This window comes from Gobius niger (genome assembly GCF_951799975.1).
Source record: "Gobius niger genome assembly, chromosome: 8".
NCBI classification, from domain to species: Eukaryota; Metazoa; Chordata; class Actinopteri; order Gobiiformes; family Gobiidae; genus Gobius; species Gobius niger.
Window position 1 is genome coordinate 30,964,678 of NC_136859.1, and position 23,230 is coordinate 30,987,907.

At 41.2% G+C, this 23,230-nt stretch overlaps 1 protein-coding gene across 1 annotated transcript; it reads left to right on the plus strand.

Annotated features, from left to right (window-relative positions):
• Window positions 1–2,724: 2,724 nt before the first annotated feature.
• On the plus strand, window positions 2,725–21,612 carry LOC306966750 (basement membrane-specific heparan sulfate proteoglycan core protein-like; the record flags this gene model as incomplete). The annotated part of the gene is made up of 16 exons (XM_079561564.1): window positions 2,725–2,779; window positions 3,024–3,425; window positions 3,500–3,811; window positions 3,906–4,190; window positions 4,268–4,546; window positions 8,377–8,467; window positions 14,674–14,786; window positions 15,051–15,452; window positions 15,527–15,838; window positions 15,933–16,217; window positions 16,295–16,573; window positions 16,922–17,191; window positions 18,431–18,715; window positions 20,956–21,070; window positions 21,141–21,192; window positions 21,262–21,612. 16 exons carry the CDS (start codon window positions 2,725–2,727, stop codon window positions 21,568–21,570), a joined length of 3,846 nt encoding a protein of 1,281 aa, XP_079417690.1. The 3' UTR covers window positions 21,571–21,612.
• Window positions 21,613–23,230: the final 1,618 nt, after the last annotated feature.

Below are 23,230 nucleotides of genomic sequence, written 5' to 3' on the forward strand. Positions count from 1 at the left end.
GTCTTTTTTAAACACACCACTTATTTTAGGGCATAACACTGTGTAGGTGTCGGGCAGCTGTGGGAGTTTTTTTTGTCACTGCTTTTTTTTAAATTGTATTGTTACAGATGTTTGTAGAATGAACCAAGAGAAACACTTGGGACGAAGTATGTCTAAAAAGAATTACGACGTCATTAATCTTACTTAATTCTAGAGTAATCACAGGTATACACTGTAGTTCTTTCTGATATAGGTTCCAATATCAATCTAATGTTGTTTATAATTATTAAATGTTAAAATGATGTATTTTCCTCCCCCTACATGTGCCAGCCATGTCCTAATGTGTAGAATGAGCTCAGACCTGTTCACTGTCACTCAAAAAGCTTTTCATTCAGGTCTGAAGTGCACGAGCTTAATAAAGAAGCTGCAGTTACGTATAAGACCTGAGGTGGCAGTAGTGAGCATAAAATGATGAACTTACATCCAGCCTCTTTAAATTCAAAATTATGAAAATTTTTATCACGCGTTTGACTTGCGTAGGGACAGGCATATTTTAGTCTGTTATAACTCTCTTTTGGACCTGCTGTTTCCTGTTGTCATTTGAATTCCTACCATAGACATGACTCTTTCCTGGTTAAATAAAGGTCAAAAATAAATGGTAAATGGTCTCAACTTATATAGCGCTTTTCCACCCACATTAGGCACTCAAAGCGCTTTACAGCAAGGATCCACTCACCCATTCATACTCTCATTCATACACCAATGTACGCAGACACTGGAAAAATCAAATCACTTGATGTTTTGAAATACTCCATACTACATGTTTTGGAAGTGATTTTCTGTTACTCTGCAAATAAAACTGGTATACAGTTTAACGTTGTACAAATCAATCTCATTTTTTACGGAAAACATTGCCGACAATAAAACTAACACAAAACGAATCAGTGTTAACTACAAGCATAGCAACTGTAATAGCAACTTAAGCAGGTGAGTACATAGACCCTTAAGCAGACGTTTTCATCAAAGGAATAAAATGATCAATTTTGACTTTGGAAGAGTGTAGATCGGTTGGTTGTTTAGCCTTGTTAATAGTTAATGATCACCCACAAATTCACACGTCCAGTGTGACACCACTGTGGCACCAGGCTGTGAGTAAAGTCCATATCAAGGCTTGTTTTAAGGTAAATGTGCTTGGTGTGTGTTGGATATGTCAGTAAGCATTTAGGAGAAAAATCCATCATTAATCCACTCAATAATACAGCTTTCAGTGTTTTTTTCATTATACCTGCTATGTAAGCCTTGTGTCTCACTTTTTTGATTCTTTATTATTTACTAGTGAGGCAATTAGTAGTAGTATTGAGGATTTGCTCCAATTGAGAGTTTGGAAAATGATTAGGTTTACGTTGTGTGATGTAGTGAGGAGGTTGGGTTTTGTAGAAAGAGAAGGATGTCATCTGCGTAAAGGCTGATTTTATGTTAGGTTTTTGTGTTTGAATTCCTTTGATCTGGCTGCTTTATGTTTTGTCTGTTCTATGAAGATTAGAAATAATAATGGAGAGAGTGGGCATCCCTGACGGTTTCCACTGTTTATGTCACTACTGAAACAGGGGTGTGTACTTTAGTGAGGAATAATAAAAGATGTGCAGCACATGGATCTTTTTATGTTTTCTGTACTGCTTTTTTGCTCAAACAAAGACTCACAGAACTCGAGTAACATTTTCTCCAAGTGCTCTTTTACTTGAGTAAATATTTGGGCCACTACTTTTTACCTCTACTTGAGTAAATATTTTGGCTCCTCTTCCACCTCTGACCCCGACCAGTGTCAGAAACGGTTCATATGAAGCAGCATCACGACAACATGACGAGTGATGAGCAAATGAAGCTCTATTTCAACCTCGGGCTCCATTAAAAGGACATTGAGCCTTTGCTTTTTGGCTCCGTTATATCATCTCAGTGAGACATTTAAAACGGATCTTCACCTGAAGCAGTCATATCTGCAGGTGGATCGCTGTGTCCGACACATGTTCATTCCCCGATGTCTGACGCCTGAAGGCTCAAATCTAAAGCTGGTAAGACCGAGCCTTAATGGTCGTCTCCTTCTACACAAAGGCCCAAGTCTGATGTGTGTGATCGGCATCAGGGCTCCTCTTGTTTCAGACTGATCTGCCCCTCCATGTTAATGTGTCAGGCCTGTTCTCTAGTCATTTCTTCCAATGAGGTGTGACTTTTAACACTTATGAAACAGTTGCACCGTCAAGATAAATTTATCACCAAAACTCTGAAAGGCAGAAGTTAAAAATGAGAAGTTGCCACTGAGGCTCAGAGTCGTTTCAAAGATCATCATAATCAGAATTAGAAGCATCGACACAAGGTAAGAACATGAAATGTTACTAAATATAATGTTGTTTAATGTTTTACCATTGATATGACGGACATGGTTTTGTGATGGGAACAGAATCTCTAAAATAGATTGTGGTTTAATCTGTGGTCACATTTGTGCTTCTCCAGGTGGCACTGACTTTAGCACAGGTTCACTCTGAAAAACAAAGTGTGAATTCTACTTCTGTTCAGCTGATCATATGACACTGACAGTACTTTAGCTGCACTCTTCACTTTTAATGTCATTTTAAATGATATGTATGTTTTATTGACTTTATTCACCTTCTAAGAGTGATTTTCTCTTTGTCAGAACTTTCTATACTTTCTGTTTCTCCAGTTGAACTTTCACAGTGTGGATGCTTCATCATGTTTGTCGTTGTCTTGGTGACGCTGTTTTGGGCCAGAACAGACGCTGTCGGAGGTATCAGTCTCTCTTTATACACAGTTTGTGGATGATATAGAAGAAGTAGAACAATAAGGTTTAGTTTGGTTAGACAGGATGAGATATTAGTATTTAAACCACAAATGGTTACTTTAGAAAAGAAAAAAGGGCCTAGAAAAAGCTGTAATGAAGCATTTTTAAAACTTCCATTACAATCCATTATTTCAAGATTGTTACAGTAAATACTCAAGATGGTAAAAGTATATTTTGTTTTGGTCCCCAGGTTCAAAACAGTCAGAGTGGACATGTCATGAGACACACACACAATTCTGTCTCCAACTCAGAGACAGAGAAATAACAGCAGAGGCTGGACTGTGCGCCGTCATACACTGCTCCTGGAATACTCCATCAGACTTTAATCCCTCCAGTTTGTCCTGGTTCAAATGTGAGCCTGGTGGCAGATGTAGTGACTCTGATATAATATTTCACTCCAGAAACAAATACAAGATTCAGTCGAGTTTTTCCGGACGAGTTTCTCTGTTGGAGCCAGATCTGAGTCGGAGAAACTGCAGCATCATCATCAACGACCTGCAGCTCTCTGACTCTGGGAGATACTTTTTAAGACTCAATAGTCGCTCTGATGGATTTGGATTTACATTCAACAGAGCCACAGTCTCTGTTAAAGGTCAGTACAGTGTAACTTCCTCCATCACGTGAATGCTTTAAAGTGCATTACCCATGATCCTCTGTGGCCTGTAGCTCTGCAGCAGAAGCCCACAGTGCAGACTCCTGCTCTGACAGAGGGACAGCGCGCCGCTCTCACCTGCACCGCTCCTGGACTCTGCTCTGGATCTGAGCCCACGTTCACATGGACCTGGAGAGGAGCAGGACACGCCCCTCTCAGTGTTACCACGGCAACCACTGACCACCTGACGCCTGTCAGTCACAGACACAGCTCCACTCTGGAGCTGACGGCTTCAGCCGAGCTTCATGGAGCAGAGCTCAGCTGCACAGTGTCATATAACCACAGCTCCAGCTCCACACAGGACTCTGTCAGGATCAACGTCACATGTGAGTCAGACAGACCGACAGACGCCTCACAGATAGAAGAGTTCTATGCTGTCCCCTCACATTTGCTCTAGTCTAAACTCTGTGCTTCTTTCAGACGTGAAGGCCCTGGATGTGAGTGGGGACACAGTTGTGAAGGAGGGAGACTCTCTGAATGTGACCTGCAGTGTAGACAGTTTCCCTCCATCGCGCCTCATGTGGTTTGGACCAAACAAAACCCGTCTGAATGTGTCAGAAACCACTGAGAGGTCCAACCAAACTGACCTGGGATCAGCTTCACTGCTCATCCACAACGTGACCCAGGCTCAGTCTGGACAGTACATGTGTGAAGGCCTCCACCTGAACAGCTCTCAGACCAGAGACGTCCACATCTCCGTCATATGTGAGGACATCAGACTCCTATCTTCTACATATTACATATTACATGGATTGATCAAATAAAGAGTGTGTTCTTTCCAGACCTGAGGAAGCCCGTTCTTGTTGGACACACCAGTGTTGAGGAGGGCAGTGCTCTGAATCTGACCTGCACAGTGGACAGTTTCCCTCCGTCCATCGTCACTGTGAGAAAACGTGGTTTAGAAGTCACAAAACGAAATGAAACTCACTATTACAAAACTGACCCTGGATCAGCCCGTCTGATCATCATGAATGTGACACCAGAGAATGCAGGAATGTATGAGTGCACAGTTCAACATGAGCTGAAGAATCAGACGACACACACGGATGTAGAAGTACTCTGTAAGTATCTGCATACTTTATATTCAGAAGTTCCTTAAAGATTCTTGTCAGTCATAGCAACAAAAGTAAATAGTGCATGGGGAGATTAAAATATGGGAAAATATGAACAAAGCTCCGAACAACAGCATCTAAGTGTGCATATTAAGCCTAGTTGCCACATCCACATCAGTTTTAAGTCATAACCCGTCAGCTCTGAGACAATTTGCACTTAAAATGTGTTTATTACATTGCGCTTGGTTTGTTATCATGCCGTTAGCAAAATGGAGTCTCGAATCTTGATCTTGAGCCAATAATGTTCCTAACATGATTTTAAAAAGGCTGAGTGACTGTTTCTTCACGGATACGAGAGATCCGGTTATATTTGGAGACACAGTGGTAAAAGAGGGCGGAGCTTTGGCCCTGACCTGCAGAGTGGACAGTTTCCCTCTGACTAACGTCACTCTGAGAAAAGTTGGAAGTAACTGTACTGTTCAAAATGAAACCGTCAGAAACCAGTGTGACCCTGGAACTGGCACTTTAGTTATTGATAATGTGACACGGGAGGACGCAGGACGATACGTGTGCTCGGGCCTGAGTCAAGACAGAACTCTGGAAACTTACGTGGACATAAGACTCCTGTGTAAGTCATTTTACTCCGCTTTCTCTTCCTGCATGAAATTGTGCTCGGGGTTTAAATAACAGGACATATCGACTTTCTTCAGGTTTAAACCATGTTGTTCCTCATCAAAAACACAGACCTGCAACTGCATTCACAAAGTTTTGAGTTAATCCTTGGACAAGCTGTTAAATGTAGCTGTTTCTTCTTCTATGGTGTCAGCGCCTCGTTTGAACAGTTCACACACAAAAACTGTCCTACACATTTATTTATTTATTTAGCACTTTAGCACAACTAGTCAAAAAGAACACAAAAAGCATCCATTCGGATGTATGAATATACAACAAAATAATGAATAATAATAATAGCATGTGCATGGGAGAGGTAGAAGCCATTAGGCTTATAACAACACCACTCCCAAGTAAACAATGAAATAAGAATCAGAGTCATGTAAAACCACACTAAGTCACTACATAGTACAAAAATACAGAGTCAAATACAAATACAACGTGTCAAATATACAATACTCATACAATCATTTCCTTTATGAGTCTCTGCTCTGTACTCAAGACAAATACTCAGCCATTAATTTTTGTTTTAGTTTGTTTTTATACATGTATAATGAGGTGGAGGAATCCAGAAGATGGATCTGTCTGTTCCAGACTTTAACTCCATCATATCTAATTGACCGTTGATCACGAGATGTTTTATATAACGGCAGATGAAGGTGCCGTTTTATAGCCTGCCTTGTAGAATAACAGTGAACCTGATGGTTATGCATAAAATAATGTTTTATATACGAAGGCCAGTCCTCATCATACAGTGATCTAAATACAAAGGTACAAGTCATTAAAGTATTTATATCAAAAATGTTCAAGAGTTTCATTTCAAAAAACAAAGGTGCACTTGGAGCATCAGGTTTGGAAAGAGTAGCTATACGGACAAACTTCTTTTGTAGAATGAAAATTTTGTTTAAGTAAGTGGTGAAAGTATTTCCCCAAACAATATTACCATAATTTAAATAGGGATAAACAAGACTGTAGTAAAGTGTTAACAGACATTTACGATTTACTAGGTTTCTAACTTTACTTATGATTCCAATAGACTTAGTTATCTTTTTGCAAACTTTTTCGACCTGTTCCTTCCAGCACAGTTTATCGTCAATCTGAACTCCTAAAAAACATGTCGATGACACACTGTTTATTTCTTCATTATTAATATAGATTTTAATTTGATCTTTATCATATGTTTTATTACCAGCAAACAACATAAAATTAGATTTATTAACATTTAATGACAATTTATTCGCTCTGAACCATTCTGAATAATTTTGAAGATCATGATTTAAATTTTTAATCAGAGCCTTTAAATCCCTGTCAGAAATAAATAGATTGGTATCATCAGCAAAAAGAACTGGAAAGGTGGTCGTAGAAACAGAAGCAAAATCATTAATATAGATAATAAATAACAATGGTCCCAAAATTGAACCTTGTGGTACACCATACTCCACGGAATTCCTTTTAGATTCATAGTTTTTCATGCAGACATACTGTTCTCTGTTAGTTAAATAATTATAGAGCCAGGTATAGACATTGTCCCTGAATCCGTATTTATGGAGTTTTTGAAGCAGAATATCGTGGTTTACGGTGTCGAAAGCTTTAGATAGATCTAAAAATACACCAATTGCAAATTCCTTTTTATCCAAAGCCCTATGAATTCTATCCACTAGTTCAGTCAGGGCCATGTGTGATGAATGATATTTGCGAAATCCGAACTGGTAATTATATAATATGTTGTTCTTAATTAAGTGTTGATGAAGTCTTCGATAAACAAGCTTTTCCAAGATTTTTGAAAAACATGGCAATATGGAAATAGGACGATAATTTGAGAAGGATGCATTTTCACCATTTTTATACAAAGGTACAACTTTAGCTATTTTTAATTCAGAAGGTACAATGCCAGTTTTCATAGATAATGCAAAAATATAAGAAAGGGATTCAGAAATAGTAGATGCAACATCTTTAATAATAGAAGCACTTATTCCATCATGGCCGGGGGCAGATGTTTTTAGGCCTGCAATGATTTCCTGAACCTCACTAGAATTAGGCGGTTCAAACTCACTAAAAGAAGAAAATGTCCCTTTAATGTAGTTAAATTTTTAAAGCTCATAATCCAACATTATTGACCCTGAGCCGTTCTGTGCTCCAAGTGTGTTCATCACGCACTGCTGGAGCTGCTCAACCTGGAAAATTACAAAATGATTCCTACAGCTGCCAGCAGGATTGTCCCGTTCAAACACTATATATAAATAAGCTCCACTTTACATTTGTATTAGTGGGATAAGAGCCTTGGGGCCCGATCTTGTGCATCAAAACGGAGACGATAGCGTGACATTTTGCCTCAGTAGCAGCACTTTGTGATCTTGCCACTCCAGACTTAGCGCATTTAAGTGGGTGGAGACACACACATTGTCCTCCAACCAGATCGACTCCGCGTCCCGGAGAGTGGTTGTGTGGGAGTGGGGGGTGAACATGTGCTTTTGTTTTGCTTCTCGTTCACGCCGAGCGCGGCCGATCCGCGCCACAGCGGACGCTGTAGCTCTTTTTCTCTCGAGACGTGAACATGGTTGAGCTCACGATGGGGTAAATAAAGTTTTTAGTTTGACCTGTGAGAGCCTAAGGCTTAAGAAAGAACGCAAGACAGCGCAATGTAAACGAGGAAGTGAATGTCAGCCGTGTCTCCATCAGTGCAGTCGCCTCCTCTTGTGACGCCCCCTCACAGGTGGCGGAGGCGAATGGCACATATAGCGCCGCCACTCGGAAAATAATTCGCCAAGAGCCTGCGCCGCCCCGTGCGCCGCCACAAGATCGGGCCCAAAGTGTTAAGGAGCTGATAATGGCCGAAAAAGTCGTCCTCCTCTCTGACTTTTATGCACCAGTTTTAACACATTTCTTTTGCAAATTTCGTGCTCCATGATTCTGTTCAGTCATGTTTAGTTTAGATCCATTTCTCCTGCAATCTCACATTATTCCCAACATAAATAATATGCAGCTTATATGCAGGCTATGTAAATGTCTTTAGAAAATGCTTATAATGAAAGATAGACAATATCATCGTCCATCACAATGACTCACTGTAAACATCGTCACCGGGACATCACCCAACCCTAGTGCACAACTCCAGCACCGTTACCTTCAGGACCAGGCCTGTTTCTAACCTCTACGTTCTGATGTAGATGCACCTGTGACTGTCTCACTTCTGTCTGCGCTCAGTGTGTCTCTGATTCTCATCGTCGTCTTCATCGTCGTCATCGTGATCCTGGTTCTGTAAGTTTGACACTTTTGTACTCGCTGAAGTTCCTAAACTCCAAACTGATTGTGTTTTCCCTGAAGGAAACTGAGAACAAAGACGCCAAACCATGAAGACAGAGTTTATATGTCTCTGCAGAAAAGAGAAACATCATCTGAATATGAAGTGATCGCTCGAAAGAGTTGAACGACGAGTGTGTAAATTATTATTCCTACAAAATCAGAGGAAAAGTCTCTATACTGTTTTATTACTTTATGTTTTGCTGTGTAGCTATTATTGCATTAGAATTTCATTTTTTTTTTAACCTGTTGAATGGTCTTCGATCATATTAAAGGAGATGAATTAAGATGCATCTCTCTGAGCTTTTACCTTTGTTATAATTTTGTTTCCTCATCAAACACAGATTTAATTCCAAATTCCAAACCACGTCGAGACCTAGATGTTCTGTATGCACATGGATGTTTCAGTCCCGTATTTTTAGTCTCCTCCTCCTCCAGACACTTTCACCTACTGGTCAGCATGTTGTTCCATTGCCGGCTTATCTTGACTATTTCAGTGCTCAAACCTTTTCTCAGATTTGACGACATTTATGGTTCAAGGCAGTTTTATTGATAAGGCACTTTTTTATACATGAAAAGCAATTAAAATGTGCCTCACACCAAATACAAATCTGGACAACATTAAAGGGGCTAGAAGCAAGTTAGCCCTTTTATACTGACTACTGCCACCTCAGATCATATGTGTAAACGCACCTTCTATATTAAAGGAATAGGCCACCGTTTTTACATACTGAGATATGTTCTTACCTTAGCTTTGACGAGTTCTTTAGGACCTGTCTGGTCTTCACCCGTGCCTTCAGTCCCGTAAACACAGCGCAGACGGCGTTAGCTTTTAGCCTCTCCCCTTCTCCTCTATAGCTCCAAAACAGGTCAAGATAGAAGCTACCAAGCTCTTCCACGTTTTCCCTATTTAAATATGGTTACGTGAAGTGTTACACTACAAAGTATAATTACACAAAATTAAACAATGTGGATTTTCTAAGTGGATAAAAGGGGGAACTATATTGTAAGGCGTAATAATACCAGGAGTAGTTTGGCATCCGCACAGTAAAGTGAAGATTACTGCTGGATTTCAAACTACTCCTGGTATTATTACATTATAATGGGGGTCGTGGCTCCAAAAGGTTGAGAACCACTGCTCTATAAAATCAGTCACACCTTACCTAATTTATGTTCTTCCCAGTGGGTAGGGGTCAGGATTGATCTCACAAACTCCTGGATATGAGCCCAGCGCGCTACCTATGGAGCTAAACCAGTGGAGAATTGGATCACTGCCGCACGTACCATACACTTATTCAATCATTTTGGAATTAGGTCACATTCACCTGGGTGCCCAAAGATTTGAGTGGGCGCTGACTGAGGTACTCCAGCCCCGCAGCACCCACGGGATCGGCTCCTTTGAGTCATACAGTATTCAACGCAATAGTCCAGGCCATTAGCAAAACACTAATAAGGCCTTGAACTAAATCACTATAAGCTACAAAACCGAGGACAATTAGCTGCATGTTGTTTCTGCTGAATTCAAGCTAACACCGCCGAGCACTCACAGCTTTAATCTTGTTGTTTACAACTTGCTGCAACTTTGGTAAAACTTCTAAACAATCTTAAAATGCAAATTCCGTTAAGGAGGTTCCTCTCGCGACTTAACTTCACTAAACCAATCATGTGATCACACTGTAGGTTGAGTTAATGAAATGGTAAAACTCACCGCGGAGTTCGGGAGGTGTGGAGTGTAAACAGGAGTCCCAAAAAAGCCAAAATGTTGTAAATCCTTTCAATGGAAACTAGAAGCGATTTGACACGAGAGGCAGGAGGGGGAGTCACCTGACAACTCCAAACATGCACTTCTTTGCATACATTTGTCTAAAATGTATTAAAAATAAAATAAAACTAGAGGCCCGAGGTTCTGTTGGTCCTGAAGGGTGTTACAATAAACTCTTTTCACTTATAATGGAAAATATGATGTGAGGGTTAGGAGTCATTTTTTATCCGAGAGGATTATTACGAGATTATCATGGGAATTATAACTCAAGAAAGGATGCCAACGGAAGGGTATAAAAAGCACCAGATAGACCTACTGGTTATACTATGTAATTACATCCAAACAATGAGGAGCACATCAATAAGATAATGCAGGATCTCTTGTGGGCCGGTACGGCATAAATCGGGCCGGATCTCACATCGCGGGTCAGACGGCCCCAAACTACGTCGGCCCATGGGAAAACTTCCGGTGTTCCCGATGGCCAGTCCAGCTCTGAGTACATATATAATTAAAAAAAACATAAAATAAAGCGTAGGGCAGGGGCAGGACAGTTTGGTGGAGGGCCGGTTTTCTTCTTTGTCAAAAGACCAAGGGCCGGACCCTCCAAATGAAGGATTTGAAGTAAAGCATCACTTTCTATTATGCCAGTGTTGCACATCAAATACACTGTCAAAATGTTCATTTAAATGAGATAAATGACTTAAAATCACTTGAATAAAGGTTTTTTATGTTAAATTTATGTCAGTTTGAACTAATCTAAGATCAGATGAAAACGCTAATGCCAATGGAACAAATAGAAATCCCACTGGAAATCAGGAAAATTCACTTTTACTGTAAAAAAATATTTATTATTCACTTGAAATTATACAAAATAATCTGAATTAAGAAAAAAAACGTGTGCTTGATCCATTGGCAAGAATAGGTTTTATCTGCTCTAAGGCCAGACCAAATCTACTCCAACTTTAGATTTAATCTCTTAATTCAAGTAGATTTACGTCATTTCTACCTATAGATGAGTATTCTTTTAGGAGCATGGCCTATAAGGGTGTTCTGTTAAGACATTTTAAGAAATTGACAGTATTTTTCACATTTCTAGAGTACTTTGACAGGCATTTGATCTCTGATTTGGGTCATAATATTTCTCAAAATCATCTCGAGGGCCAGAGTTTGATGATGGAGGGCCGGTTTTGGCCCCCAGGCCTGACGTTGCCTACCCCTGGTGTAGGGCATGCAGGTGCTGGACAGCTGTGGGGGGGTTACACATCTCTCGACAGAAACCCACACAAACCTCACTTTTCTAATACACCACACAGCATAGGGCTCATCACGAATGCAGTGCACACATTCTCTTCAGTACAGGGCAAAGCAGGACTGGAGGGAGCGCAGGGGCGGGACTGATCTGGACTTCTGCTAACTAACGGCCTTTTTTAAACACACCACCCATTTTAGGGCATAACACTGTGTAGGTGTCGGGCAGCTGTGGGAGGTCACACATCTTTCGACAGCTGCCCACTCAAACCTTTTTTTTTTTTGTCGCTGCTTTTTTTTAAAGCACCACAGAGGGCTCATCACAAATACACCCCCCTCTTCTTCACAAGTGCACACATTAATTTTAGCAATTTGACATTGGTTTTATCTTCCAGAATTCATACAGTGCGGATGCTCAAAATGGAGTCGGCTGAAGCAACAAGCTTATAAGTGCCGACCCCATATTCAACTCAATGTACATCTACATAACATAATAAATTATAAGGTCTAGATCACCTTGACTTTTGATACAAGCAAGTCCTTCCTGAGCTGAACAGATACAGATTTTTAATCATCAGTTTTAAGCTTCACACAAAATTTGCCGTGAAGTGCATTTAAATACATAACACAGCGGCTTTGTATTGTCACAGATGTTTGTAGAATGAACCAAAAGAAACAGTGGGGACGAAGTATGTCTAAAAAGAATTACGACGTCATTAATCTTACTTAATTCTAGAGTAGAGAGTCCAAGAGAGAGAGAGTCCAATATCAATCTAATGTTGTTTATAATTATTAAATGTTAAAATTATGTATTTTCCTCCCCCTACACTACAAAAAGTGAATATCAAGCATTGGCTTAAATGACTTGAATTGAAGAAATGTATCTTGTTTTGAGCGGTTTTCACTCATTTAGACACTTTTCCTGATCGGACCAAGTTTACTTTGCTTGTTTGAGGACATTTCAGACCAGTTCGAGGGTCAATCTCGCTTGAAATAAGAAAGTAAAATTGCCAATGAGATAAGACTGTTTTTCTTACCCCGTTGGCAAAGAAAATGACCTGAATTAAGGACGAAATGTATCGAAACGAGTCAGAAACATCTCAGAACAAGTGAAATAATCTAGGACAAATGCCCAAGAACTCAAATTTGGATTATTGTGCTCAAATTTAGATGTTTATACTGATCTAGTTAAATACTTTTTGCAGTGTGCATGTTCCAGCCAAATTTTTAGTCCTAATGTGTAGAATGAGCCCAGACCTGTTCACTGTCACTCAAAAAGCTTTTCATTCAGGTCTGAAGTGCCGTCATGCACAAGCTTAATATAGAAGCTGCAGTTACGCATAAGACCTGAGGTGGCAGTAGTGAGCATAAAATGATGAACTTACATCCAGCCCCTTTAAATTCAAAATTATGAACATTTCTATCACGCGTTTGACTTGCGTAGGGACAGGCATATTTTAGTCTGTTATAACTCTCTTTTGGACCTGCTGTTTCCTGTTGTCATTTGAATTCCTACCACAGACATGACTCTTTCCTGGTTAAATAAAGGTCAATAATAAATCACTTGCTGTTTTGAAATACTCCATACTACATGTTTTGGAAGTGATTTTCTGTTACTCTGCAAATAAAACTGCTGTAGTTAAACAGCATTGTCTATCGCTCTGTTCTGTGCCTCCGTGACTGAGACCGATTTTGTAAAGATGCTAAAGACTGTTTCCATATAATTCTGAAAGCAAAAACACACATAGAATTATAATCATCAACTAAATTTGACATACTATGATCTAATTATTTAGGGAGTATTGAGGATTTGCTCCAATTGAGAGTTTGGAAAATGATTAGGTTTAGGTTGTGTGATGTAGTGAGGAGGTTGGGTTTTGTAGAAAGAGAAGGATGTCATCTGCGTAAAGGCTGATTTTATGTTAGGTTTTTTGTGTTTGAATTCCTTCGATCTGGCTGCTTTATGTTTTGTCTGTTCTATGAAGATTAGAAATAATAATGGAGAGAGTGGGCATCCCTGACGGTTTCCACTGTTTATGTCACTACTGAAACAGGAGTGTGTACTTTAGTGAGGAATAATAAAAGATGTGCAGCACATGGATCTTTTTGCGTTTTCTGTACTGCTTTTTTGCTCAAACAATGACTCACAGAACTCGAGTAACATTTTCTCCAAGTGCTCTTTTACTTGAGTAAATATTTGGGCCACTACTTTTTACCTCTACTTGAGTAAATATTTTGGCTCCTCTTCCACCAGTGTCAGAAACGGTTCATATGAAGCAGCATCACGACAACATGACGAGTGATGAGCAAATGAAGCTCTATTTCAGCCTCGGGCTCCATTAAAAGGACATTGAGCCTTTGCTTTTTGGCTCCGTTACATCATCTCAGTGAGACATTTAAAACGGATCTTCACCTGAAGCAGTCATATCTGCAGGTGGATCGCTGTGTCCGACACATGTTCATTCCCCGATGTCTGACGCCTGAAGGCTCAAATCTAAAGCTGGTAAGACCGAGCCTTAATGGTCGTCTCCTTCTGTACAAAGGCCCACGTCTGATGTGTGTGATCGGCATCAGGGCTCCTCTTGTTTCAGACTGATCTGCCCCTCCATGTTAATGTGTCAGGCCTGTTCTGTTTTAGTCATTTCTGCCAATGAGGTGTGACTTTTAACACTTATGAAACAGTTTACGGTCAAGATAAATTTATCACCAAAACTCTGAAAGGCAGAAGTTAAAAATGAGAAGTTGCCACTGAGGCTCAGAGTCGTTTCAAAGATCATCATATTCAGAATCAGACGCATCGACACAAGGTAAGAACATGAAATGTTACTGAAAATAATGTTGTTTAATGTTTTACCATTGATATGACGGACATGGCTTTGTGATGGGAACAGAATCTTTAAAATAGATTGTGGTTTAATCTGTGGTCACATTTGTGCTTCTCCAGGTGGCACTGACTTTAGCACAGGTTCACTTTGAAAAACAAAGTTTGAATTCTATTTCTGTTCAGCTGATCCTAGACACTGGCAGTACTTTAGCTGCACTCTTCACTTTTAGTGTCATTTTAAACAATATTGATGTTTTATTGACTTTATTCTCCTTCTAAGAGTGATTTTCTCTATGTCAGAACTTTCTATGTTTTCTGTTTGTCCAGTTGAACTTTCACAGTGTGGATGCTTCATCCGTCACGAGCAAAGTCTTTTGGACACGACAGGATGTATGTCGTTGTCTTGGTGACGCTGTTTTGGGCCAGAACAGACGCTGTCGGAGGTATCAGTCACTCTTTATACACAGTTTGTGGATGATAAAGAAGAAGTAGAACAATAAGGTTTAGTTTGGTTAGACAGGATGAGATATTAGTATTTAAACCACAAATGCAACCTACAAACATTACTTTAGATAAAAAGAAAATAAAAAAGGACGTAGAAAACGCTGTAATGAAGCATTTTTAAAACTTTCATTACAATCGATTATTTCAAGATTGTTACAGTAAATACTCAAGATGGTAAAAATATATTTTGTTTTGGTCCCCAGGTTCAACACAGTCAGAGTGGACATGTCATAAGACACACACACAATACTGTCTCCACCTCAGAGAAAGAGAAATAACAGCAGAGGCTGGACTGTGCGCCGTCATACACTGCTCCTGGAATACTCCATCAGACTTTAATCCCTCCAGTCTGGTCTGGTACAAATGTGAGCCAGGTCAAACATGTACTAAGTCTGATTTAATATTTAACTCCGAAGATTCAAACAAGATTCAGCCGCGTTTTTCAGGCCGAGTTTCTCTGTTGGAGCCAGATCTGAGTCGGAGAAACTGCAGCATCATCATCAACGACCTGCAGCTCTCTGACTCTGGGAGATACGTTTTAAGACTCAATAGTCCCTCTGATGGATTTGGATTTAAATTCAGCAGAGCCACAGTCTCTGTTAAAGGTCAGTACAGTGTAACTTCCTCCATCATGTTAGTGCTTTAAAGTGCATTACCCATGATCCTCTGTGGCCTGTAGCTCTGCAGCAGAAGCCCACAGTGCAGACTCCTGCTCTGACAGAGGGACAGCGCGCCGCTCTCACCTGCACCGCTCCTGGACTCTGCTCTGGATCTGAGCCCACGTTCACATGGACCTGGAGAGGAGCAGGACACGCCCCTCCCAATGTTGCCACGGCAACCACTGACCGCCTGACGCCTGTCAGTCACAGACACAGCTCCACTCTGGAGCTGACGGCTTCAGCCGAGCTTCATGGAGCAGAGCTCAGCTGCACAGTGTCATATAACCACAGCTCCAGCTCCACACAGGACTCTGTCAGGATCAACGTCACATGTGAGTCAGACAGACCGACAGACGCCTCACAGATAGAAGAGTTCTATGCTGTCCCCTCACATTTGCTCTAGTCTAAACTCTGTGTTTCTTTCAGACGTGAAGGCCCTGGAAGTGAGAGGGGACACAGTTGTGAAGGAGGGAGACTCTCTGAATGTGACCTGCAGTGTAGACAGTTTCCCTCCATCGCGCCTCATGTGGTTTGGACCAAACAAAACCCGTCTGAATGTGTCAGAAACCACTGAGAGGTCCAACCAAACTGACCTGGGATCAGCTTCACTGCTCATCCACAACGTGACCCAGGCTCAGTCTGGACAGTACATGTGTGAAGGCCTCCACCTGAACAGCTCTCAGACCAGAGACGTCCACATCTCCGTCATATGTGAGGACATCAGACTCCTATCTTCTACATATTACATATTATTTGGATTGATCAAATAAAGAGTGTGTTCTTTCCAGACCTGAGGAAGCCCGTTCTTGTTGGACACACCAGTGTTGAGGAGGGCAGTGCTCTGAATCTGACCTGCACAGTGGACAGTTTCCCTCCGTCCAACGTCACTGTGAGAAAACGTGGTTTAGAAGTCACAAAACGAAATGAAACTCACTTTTACAAAACTGACCCTGGATCAGCCAGTCTGGTCATCATGAATGTGACACCAGAGAATGCAGGAATGTATGAGTGCACAGTTCAACATGAGCTGAAGAATCAGACGACACACACGGATGTAGAAGTACTCTGTAAGTATCTGCATACTTTATATTCAGAAGTTCCTTAAAGATTCTTGTCAGTCATAGCAACAAAAGTAAATAGTGCATGGGGAGATTAAAATATGGGAAAATATGAACAAAGTTCGAACAACAGCATCTAAGTGTGCATATTAAGCCTAGTTGCCACATCCACAGCAGTTTTAAGTCATAACCCGGCAGCTCTAAGACGATTTGCACTTAAAATGTGTTTATTACATTGCGCTTGGTTTGTTTTCATGCCGTTAGCAAAATGGAGTCTCGCATCCTGATCTTGAGCCAATAATGTTCCTAACATGATTTTAAAAAGGCTGAGTGACTGTTTCTTCACGGATACGAGAGATCCGGTTATATCTGGAGACACAGTGGTAAAAGAGGGCGGAGCTCTGGCCCTGACCTGCAGAGTGGACAGTTTCCCTCTGACTAACGTCACTCTGAGAAAAGTTGGAAGTGAAACTACTGTTCAAAATGAAACCGTCAGAAACCAGCGTGACCCTGGAACTGGCACTTTAGTTATTGATAATGTGACACGGGAGGACGCAGGACGATACGTGTGCTCGGGCCTGAGGCAAGACAGAACTCTGGAAACTTACGTGGACATAAGACTCCTGTGTAAGTCATTTTACTCCGTTTTGTCTTCCTGCATGAAATTGTGCTTGGGGTTTAAATAACAGGACACATCGACTTTCTTCAGGTTTAAACCATGTTGTTCCTCATCAAAAACACAGACCTGCAACAGCAACATTCACACAGTTTTGAGTTAATCCTTGGACAAAGCTGCTAAATGTAGCTGTTTCTTCTTCTACGGTGTCAGCGCCTCGTTTGAACAGTTCAAACACAAAAACTGTCCTACACACTTTTAAAGGATCTGTATCATGCTATTTCAGCCATTCCAAAGTTAAGTATAGGCATTTATATGAATGATTGTACCTCTACAGCTAAATATAAATATAAGTGTTTTCTAGAGGTATTTTTCAAACCCGTAAGACACAACGCTTCGATTCAGTTAACTCCGCCCCCTCTCTCCGCACATATAACTTTACCGTAATATAAGGAGTTGACATCTGCAACACAGCTTCATAAATGGCTAACACACACAAGCTAACACACATGCTAATATGCTAACACATAAGCTAACCCAAGTCTGGATTGACTCATCGCTCTGGTCCATCGCTGTTTACATTATGGGACTCGCGTTGGTTATAAAAGTTAATCCACTTTGATTCTGGCGAAGGTTCACCAAACATCCATCAGTGACAGTCACAGAGAAACAATATTTTGGTGAAAGTCGCTGAATCCCGGAGAAAAAAACAACTTCTGACGGGAGTGGCCTCTTCTTTAGGAAGGTTAACCCTACCCTAACCCTAACCCTACTGTATATACTCCTGTCCACGTAGCCAAACGCGCTTCTTTTTCTCCGTGACATTATCGTTAGGTAAGAATAAAGAACAGGTGTGTCCAGTTATAACGAGCTCCATCTTCACAGCTACAGCGCAAACATGACTGATCTGCTCAGACGCTCAGGGGATGTGTTTGTTTTGGCCACAGCTGACCTGGAAGCACCTCGGGCACATCCTTTCTTTTCTTTTTTCCTTTTCCTTTATTTATTTATTTCTTACAACAGAAATAATGAAAAGGGTGGTTTACAAATTAAAATCAGGCCGTAAGCATAGAATTAAGACATTACATTACAGACACCGAATTATGCTCATTTTTTTTACCATACGTTTACTTTATTTTACTTCATGACTAATCTTACACTGGTATTTGCGCAGAGGCCGGGTGTGGATTTTTTCCTCCACTTTGACATGAAACAATTCCGGTTTCAAAATCTATCTTTGTTGTTCCCAGCGAAGCCCCTGATCCTGAGCTCCTCCGGGTGTGTGTATGACGGGGCCGTCCTGAGCTGTTCCTGCATCAGTCGGGCCTCTCCTGTCCCCGCGGTCACATGGCCCCTGCTGCAGCACCGCTCCGAGTACACGCTTGTTACCGCGGTGACCGGAGACACGGTCAACAGCAGCCTGGTCCTCAGAGCGAGCGGGCACAACAGAATGGGAGTCCAGTGTGTCAGCAGCAACAGGGCGGGGCGGGTCCAGGAGAGATTCACCCCCTCCATCACTGACCCAGAGCGGACGGGTATGTGCCAGTGCCACCACACACAGTTTTGAGTGACATTTTGAAGCCGGGGGTCAACCACTGGTCAATGTGTAAACTCGGGATTTTGAAAAGAAGACGTTTTGTTATTATCAAGTGCGTTTAAAAGAAAAAGAATATTGTTTTATTTTTCTCGTTTGTTTACAAAATCATCTACACTTTTACTGAAAACACATCTGTCGAAATGATCGGATTACATTATGTTGATCGCAGCTCAATAAATTACAAATAGGACACATGTTTGTCACTGAGGTTTCCTGTGAACATTTTAAAGTAAAAAAGGACAAATGGGTCATTGGTGGTTTTCACACTTTTCGCACAAATGCAGGTGGCAACGTGCTTTAGAAACTGAGACCATTTACCAACTGATTTGTTTTATATGAAACTGCTCAGGAAATATGTTCAACAACTCTAATCAAGAAGTGCACTATGCTAAATCCACTTTTTTGAGCTTTAAACCAAGTTTTAAAGGGACTATACAGAGTTTAAAAATGATCAAATTAAGTATTTTCCTCCCCGTACATGTAGAATGAGCTGTTCACCACAACTGCCTCTAAAATCCTTAACTGTCACTCAAAACGGTGCTACTTCGGGTCCGAATTGCCGGCATGCACGAGCTTCAAGGGATATTTCAGGGTTTTTGACACAGGGCCTCATTTCCTAGTTGTCCAGAGTGTTGCTGATTTCTGGAGATATATTTTTTTTTTTTGTAATTCATGCAGTTCTTTGAAGAGTTTCGTGGCGCTAGGCTAATGCAAGGCTAGTGCATGTCTACGATATCAGCTAGCCTGCACTAAAAACAGTCTGACCCGCTCCACAGAGCACCTGAGGCAAATCACTTATAACACCAGACTAACCATATAAATGTCTGTGTCCATAGAATAATTTTAACCATTTTGCATTTCAAATACCTTATATTTGAGCAGCATCAGCTTCGTGGTTGTATAAGCTACACAGCGGCGGAGTGATCTGCTAGAAAATAGTCTGTCAAAATGCGATCATTCATGTGATGCAAGGTCAGTTATATTCCAAAAATTAGTGAAGTGATTTGCCTCAGGTGCTCTGTGGAGCGGGTCAGACTGTTCTTAATGCAGGCTAGCTGATATCGTAGAAATGCGCTAGCCTTGCACTAGCCTAGCGCCACGAAACTCTTCAAATAAAAGAACAGCATGAATTGCAAAAACAAAATATCTCCAGAAATCAGCAACACTCTGGACAACTAGGAAAGGAGGCCCTATGTCAAAAATCCTGAAATATCCCTTTAATATAGAAGGTGCAGTTACATGTATGACCTGAGGTGGCAGTAGTGAGTATAAAATGGCAAACTTGCGTCTAGCCCCTTAAACGTTGTTTCCTCGTCACTATTTTCACTCTTCTTTTTACGCAAGAGTTCAATGGGTAGAACTCTTCCTGTGTTTCTCTAACTCTTACTAGATTGTAGCGTTACTCAAGCGGGACATGCGCTGCGCTGCCATCTAGCGGGCGGGAGTAAAAGTGCAGGACCAAAGCGAGACGCTGCATTGAATATTTCCCCAAAAATAGATGTTTAAATATTGATAGGGGCACTTTTTGGATCGATACAAGAATCGCGCAACGTAATATCGCAATATGTCGGCGGTTCGACACAACACCCCTAGCCCTAACCAGTCGTATTACTGCGTGGTTTGGTAATCTCACTCTGAAAGAGAAGAAGACTTTGAACAAAGTAGTTCTCTCAGCACTAGGACCATTAGCTGCACTTTGCTGAACCTGGAGGCCACATATAAAGCTCGACTCTTAAATCGGGCTTTGCACATTGTTGATGAAGCCTCGGGCCGCGCTGCTCGGGCCATTTTTGAGATGCTCCCTTCAGGCACAGCAAGGGACACGGTATCGCTCTCTCAAATGTTCCACTGATCGCCGTTCAAACAGTTTCTTTCCACAAGATGTCACCACTTTAAACAAAGCACTGACATTTTCTGTATGGACTGTTTTTTGTACAGTATTTTATGTGGCATTTGTTTGTCTTGATGTCGTTTGATTCATACATTGACAGTGCACTTTGGGCTCATTGCACACTTTTTTTCCAATGTGGTTTTTATACTGCACATGGTTAATAAACTGAACTGAACTGAACTGAACATAGTATTGAATAATCCTCGGGCAAAGCTGTAAAACGTCACCACCGCGTCAGCGCTTCTATTCGTCTTTGTTAACACCCATGGCATATTTATTGTTTGCAGACCCGCCTCATACGCATACAGAGGTTGTCTCTAAAACTGAACTTCTCTTGGCTTTTGGTCTTGGGTTTCTGCTGTCAGCCGCTCTGTGTTGTTTGGTCGTCACACGTCGCTGCAGGTAAACCACATTCTGCACGATCCGAATATCCACATGTGCTAAAGCGTGACCTTTTGTTGCTGTTGTTCAGAAGAAAACCGAGAAGCCGCCCCTCAGATGGAGACGTTGCAACAGTAGAAATGGTAAATATCCAGACGGCTAATTCCAGTCATTATAAAAGCCATAAACCGATGCATTGTTTCCATCTGCAGCTCAGCGGGAACGCAGCGGAAGAGGCTAACGCTAACGCCGAGCCTGCAGAGCTGCACTACGCCAACATCGACTTCGCCGCCATGTTGGGTAAAGGCCACAGACGGAACGCAGAGGACGTGACGAAAACAGAGTATGCTGAGATCAAAAAGGAAATCATCGGACAGACGCAAGACAACGGTGAAGAGCGAGAGGAAAGACCTGACGAGGAGAAGGAGGAAGAGGAGGAGGAAGAGGCCATGATGGAGGAGACGACACAGAACGAACAGGAAGTGAACTCAAACGTCCAAGAAAAGATGACAGATGAATGAACCGCAGTTGTAGAAGCATATTATCATGTGAAACTCGTCATTGGGTTTGGCAGAGAGACAAGAGTGAGTTTTTGTTGTGCAAATTATTTCAACCGATTTTCCAATTAGCAGTTTGTAGCTCATGTCATAAAAAGAAAGAGAAGTACCATATTTTTTAAGAAAATGTCTACTGAAGAAAGAACGAACGGCTGAATAGGTGCACGGTTTGCTAACGTGACACACTGATGGTTAGCTACATGAAGCATAAACAACAAACGAATGTTAACGTCACATAAACAGTTCAGAAAACCATAGCATAAAGAGCACACCAAACTCTTGATATCACTCCAAATCACTAAACCCACTTCTGAACAATCGCCTTGGCAACGACCTGGACACGGAGGCGTAACTGCACGGTTGACAAGCCTCTCCCAGCAGCACGATTTTCAAGCTCTCATTTGTGAACTCGCTCCTCTTGCTGTGGCCATGTAGCTTTTAGCCCGTGATTAGCTTTGTTTTGTTTTCTTGTTGTTCGATAGAGATAAGCTAGAACTAGATTCAACAGTCCAGATCTTAACCCCATTGAGAATCTTTGGGAATGTGCTGGAGAAGGCTTTACCCAGTGGTCACACTCTCCCATCATCAATACAAGATCCTGGTGAAAAATCAATGGAACACTGAATATTCTTATATTGCGAGCCAACCAAACCAACCAAGTGTGTGGCAACTGTTTTTGATCAGACAGTGTATTTACTTACGGGGTGGGAATTTATAAGTTTACTTCCTCCCATTCCGTTTCGAGTTTATGTGCAGTATTATGTATATATGAAAGCATGGTAAAATGTTATGAATGCATGTTAAAATGACATAAGAGCTGCACATGTTAATGTAAAAATCAAGTCAATCAATCAATCAATCAATCAATCAATCATACTCAAGAATAAGCAAAAAGTAGTGATATGAATATTTGGAACATTTGAAACATAAAAAAAGAGACTTGAGAACATCCTAAGCAATATACCAGACAAAACTGATACAAAAATATATATATTTCTGACGATAATATGAAGGAAAATACATTTAAGGTCGAACCATCAGTTTTGAATGATTTTGTCCATATTGTGTAAAGCTTAATTTCAAAATTGTTCTTAGTCCACGATATGTTTTCTTAATCCAATAAATGGTGACATTTGGCTCTGGGTTGGTGTTGAGGGTGAGGCGGTTGCTTGTACTACCCACCTTGTCCAGACGGTGGTGTCAAAGAGCCAATTAAACGAAGCTTCAGATCTCACTATATTACAGGGGTTGGCAAGTTTGTGTCACGGAGGGCCGACTTTCATCATTGCCAAAACACCAAGGGCCAAACCTCACCATTGTAGCCTAATGTAAAGAACCATTTTCTGTAAATGCCAATGTTTTACATCAGTGGTTCTAAAGTGGTCCGGCTGCGAGACCCGCCATTACCTTAATGACAAGCTGCGACCCAAGTAAAACTGTCATTTTGTCATATATCTTATAAAATATTGTATTTACCACACTTGTTTTTATTGAACAAGATTTTCAATAATAATTTTTCTCAAAATCATATTGGGGGCCAGAGGTTCTGTGCTGGAGGGCCGGATTTGGCCCCTGGCCCTGACGTTGCCTACCGTATAGCAATTTCTCCATGTTCATGATTATG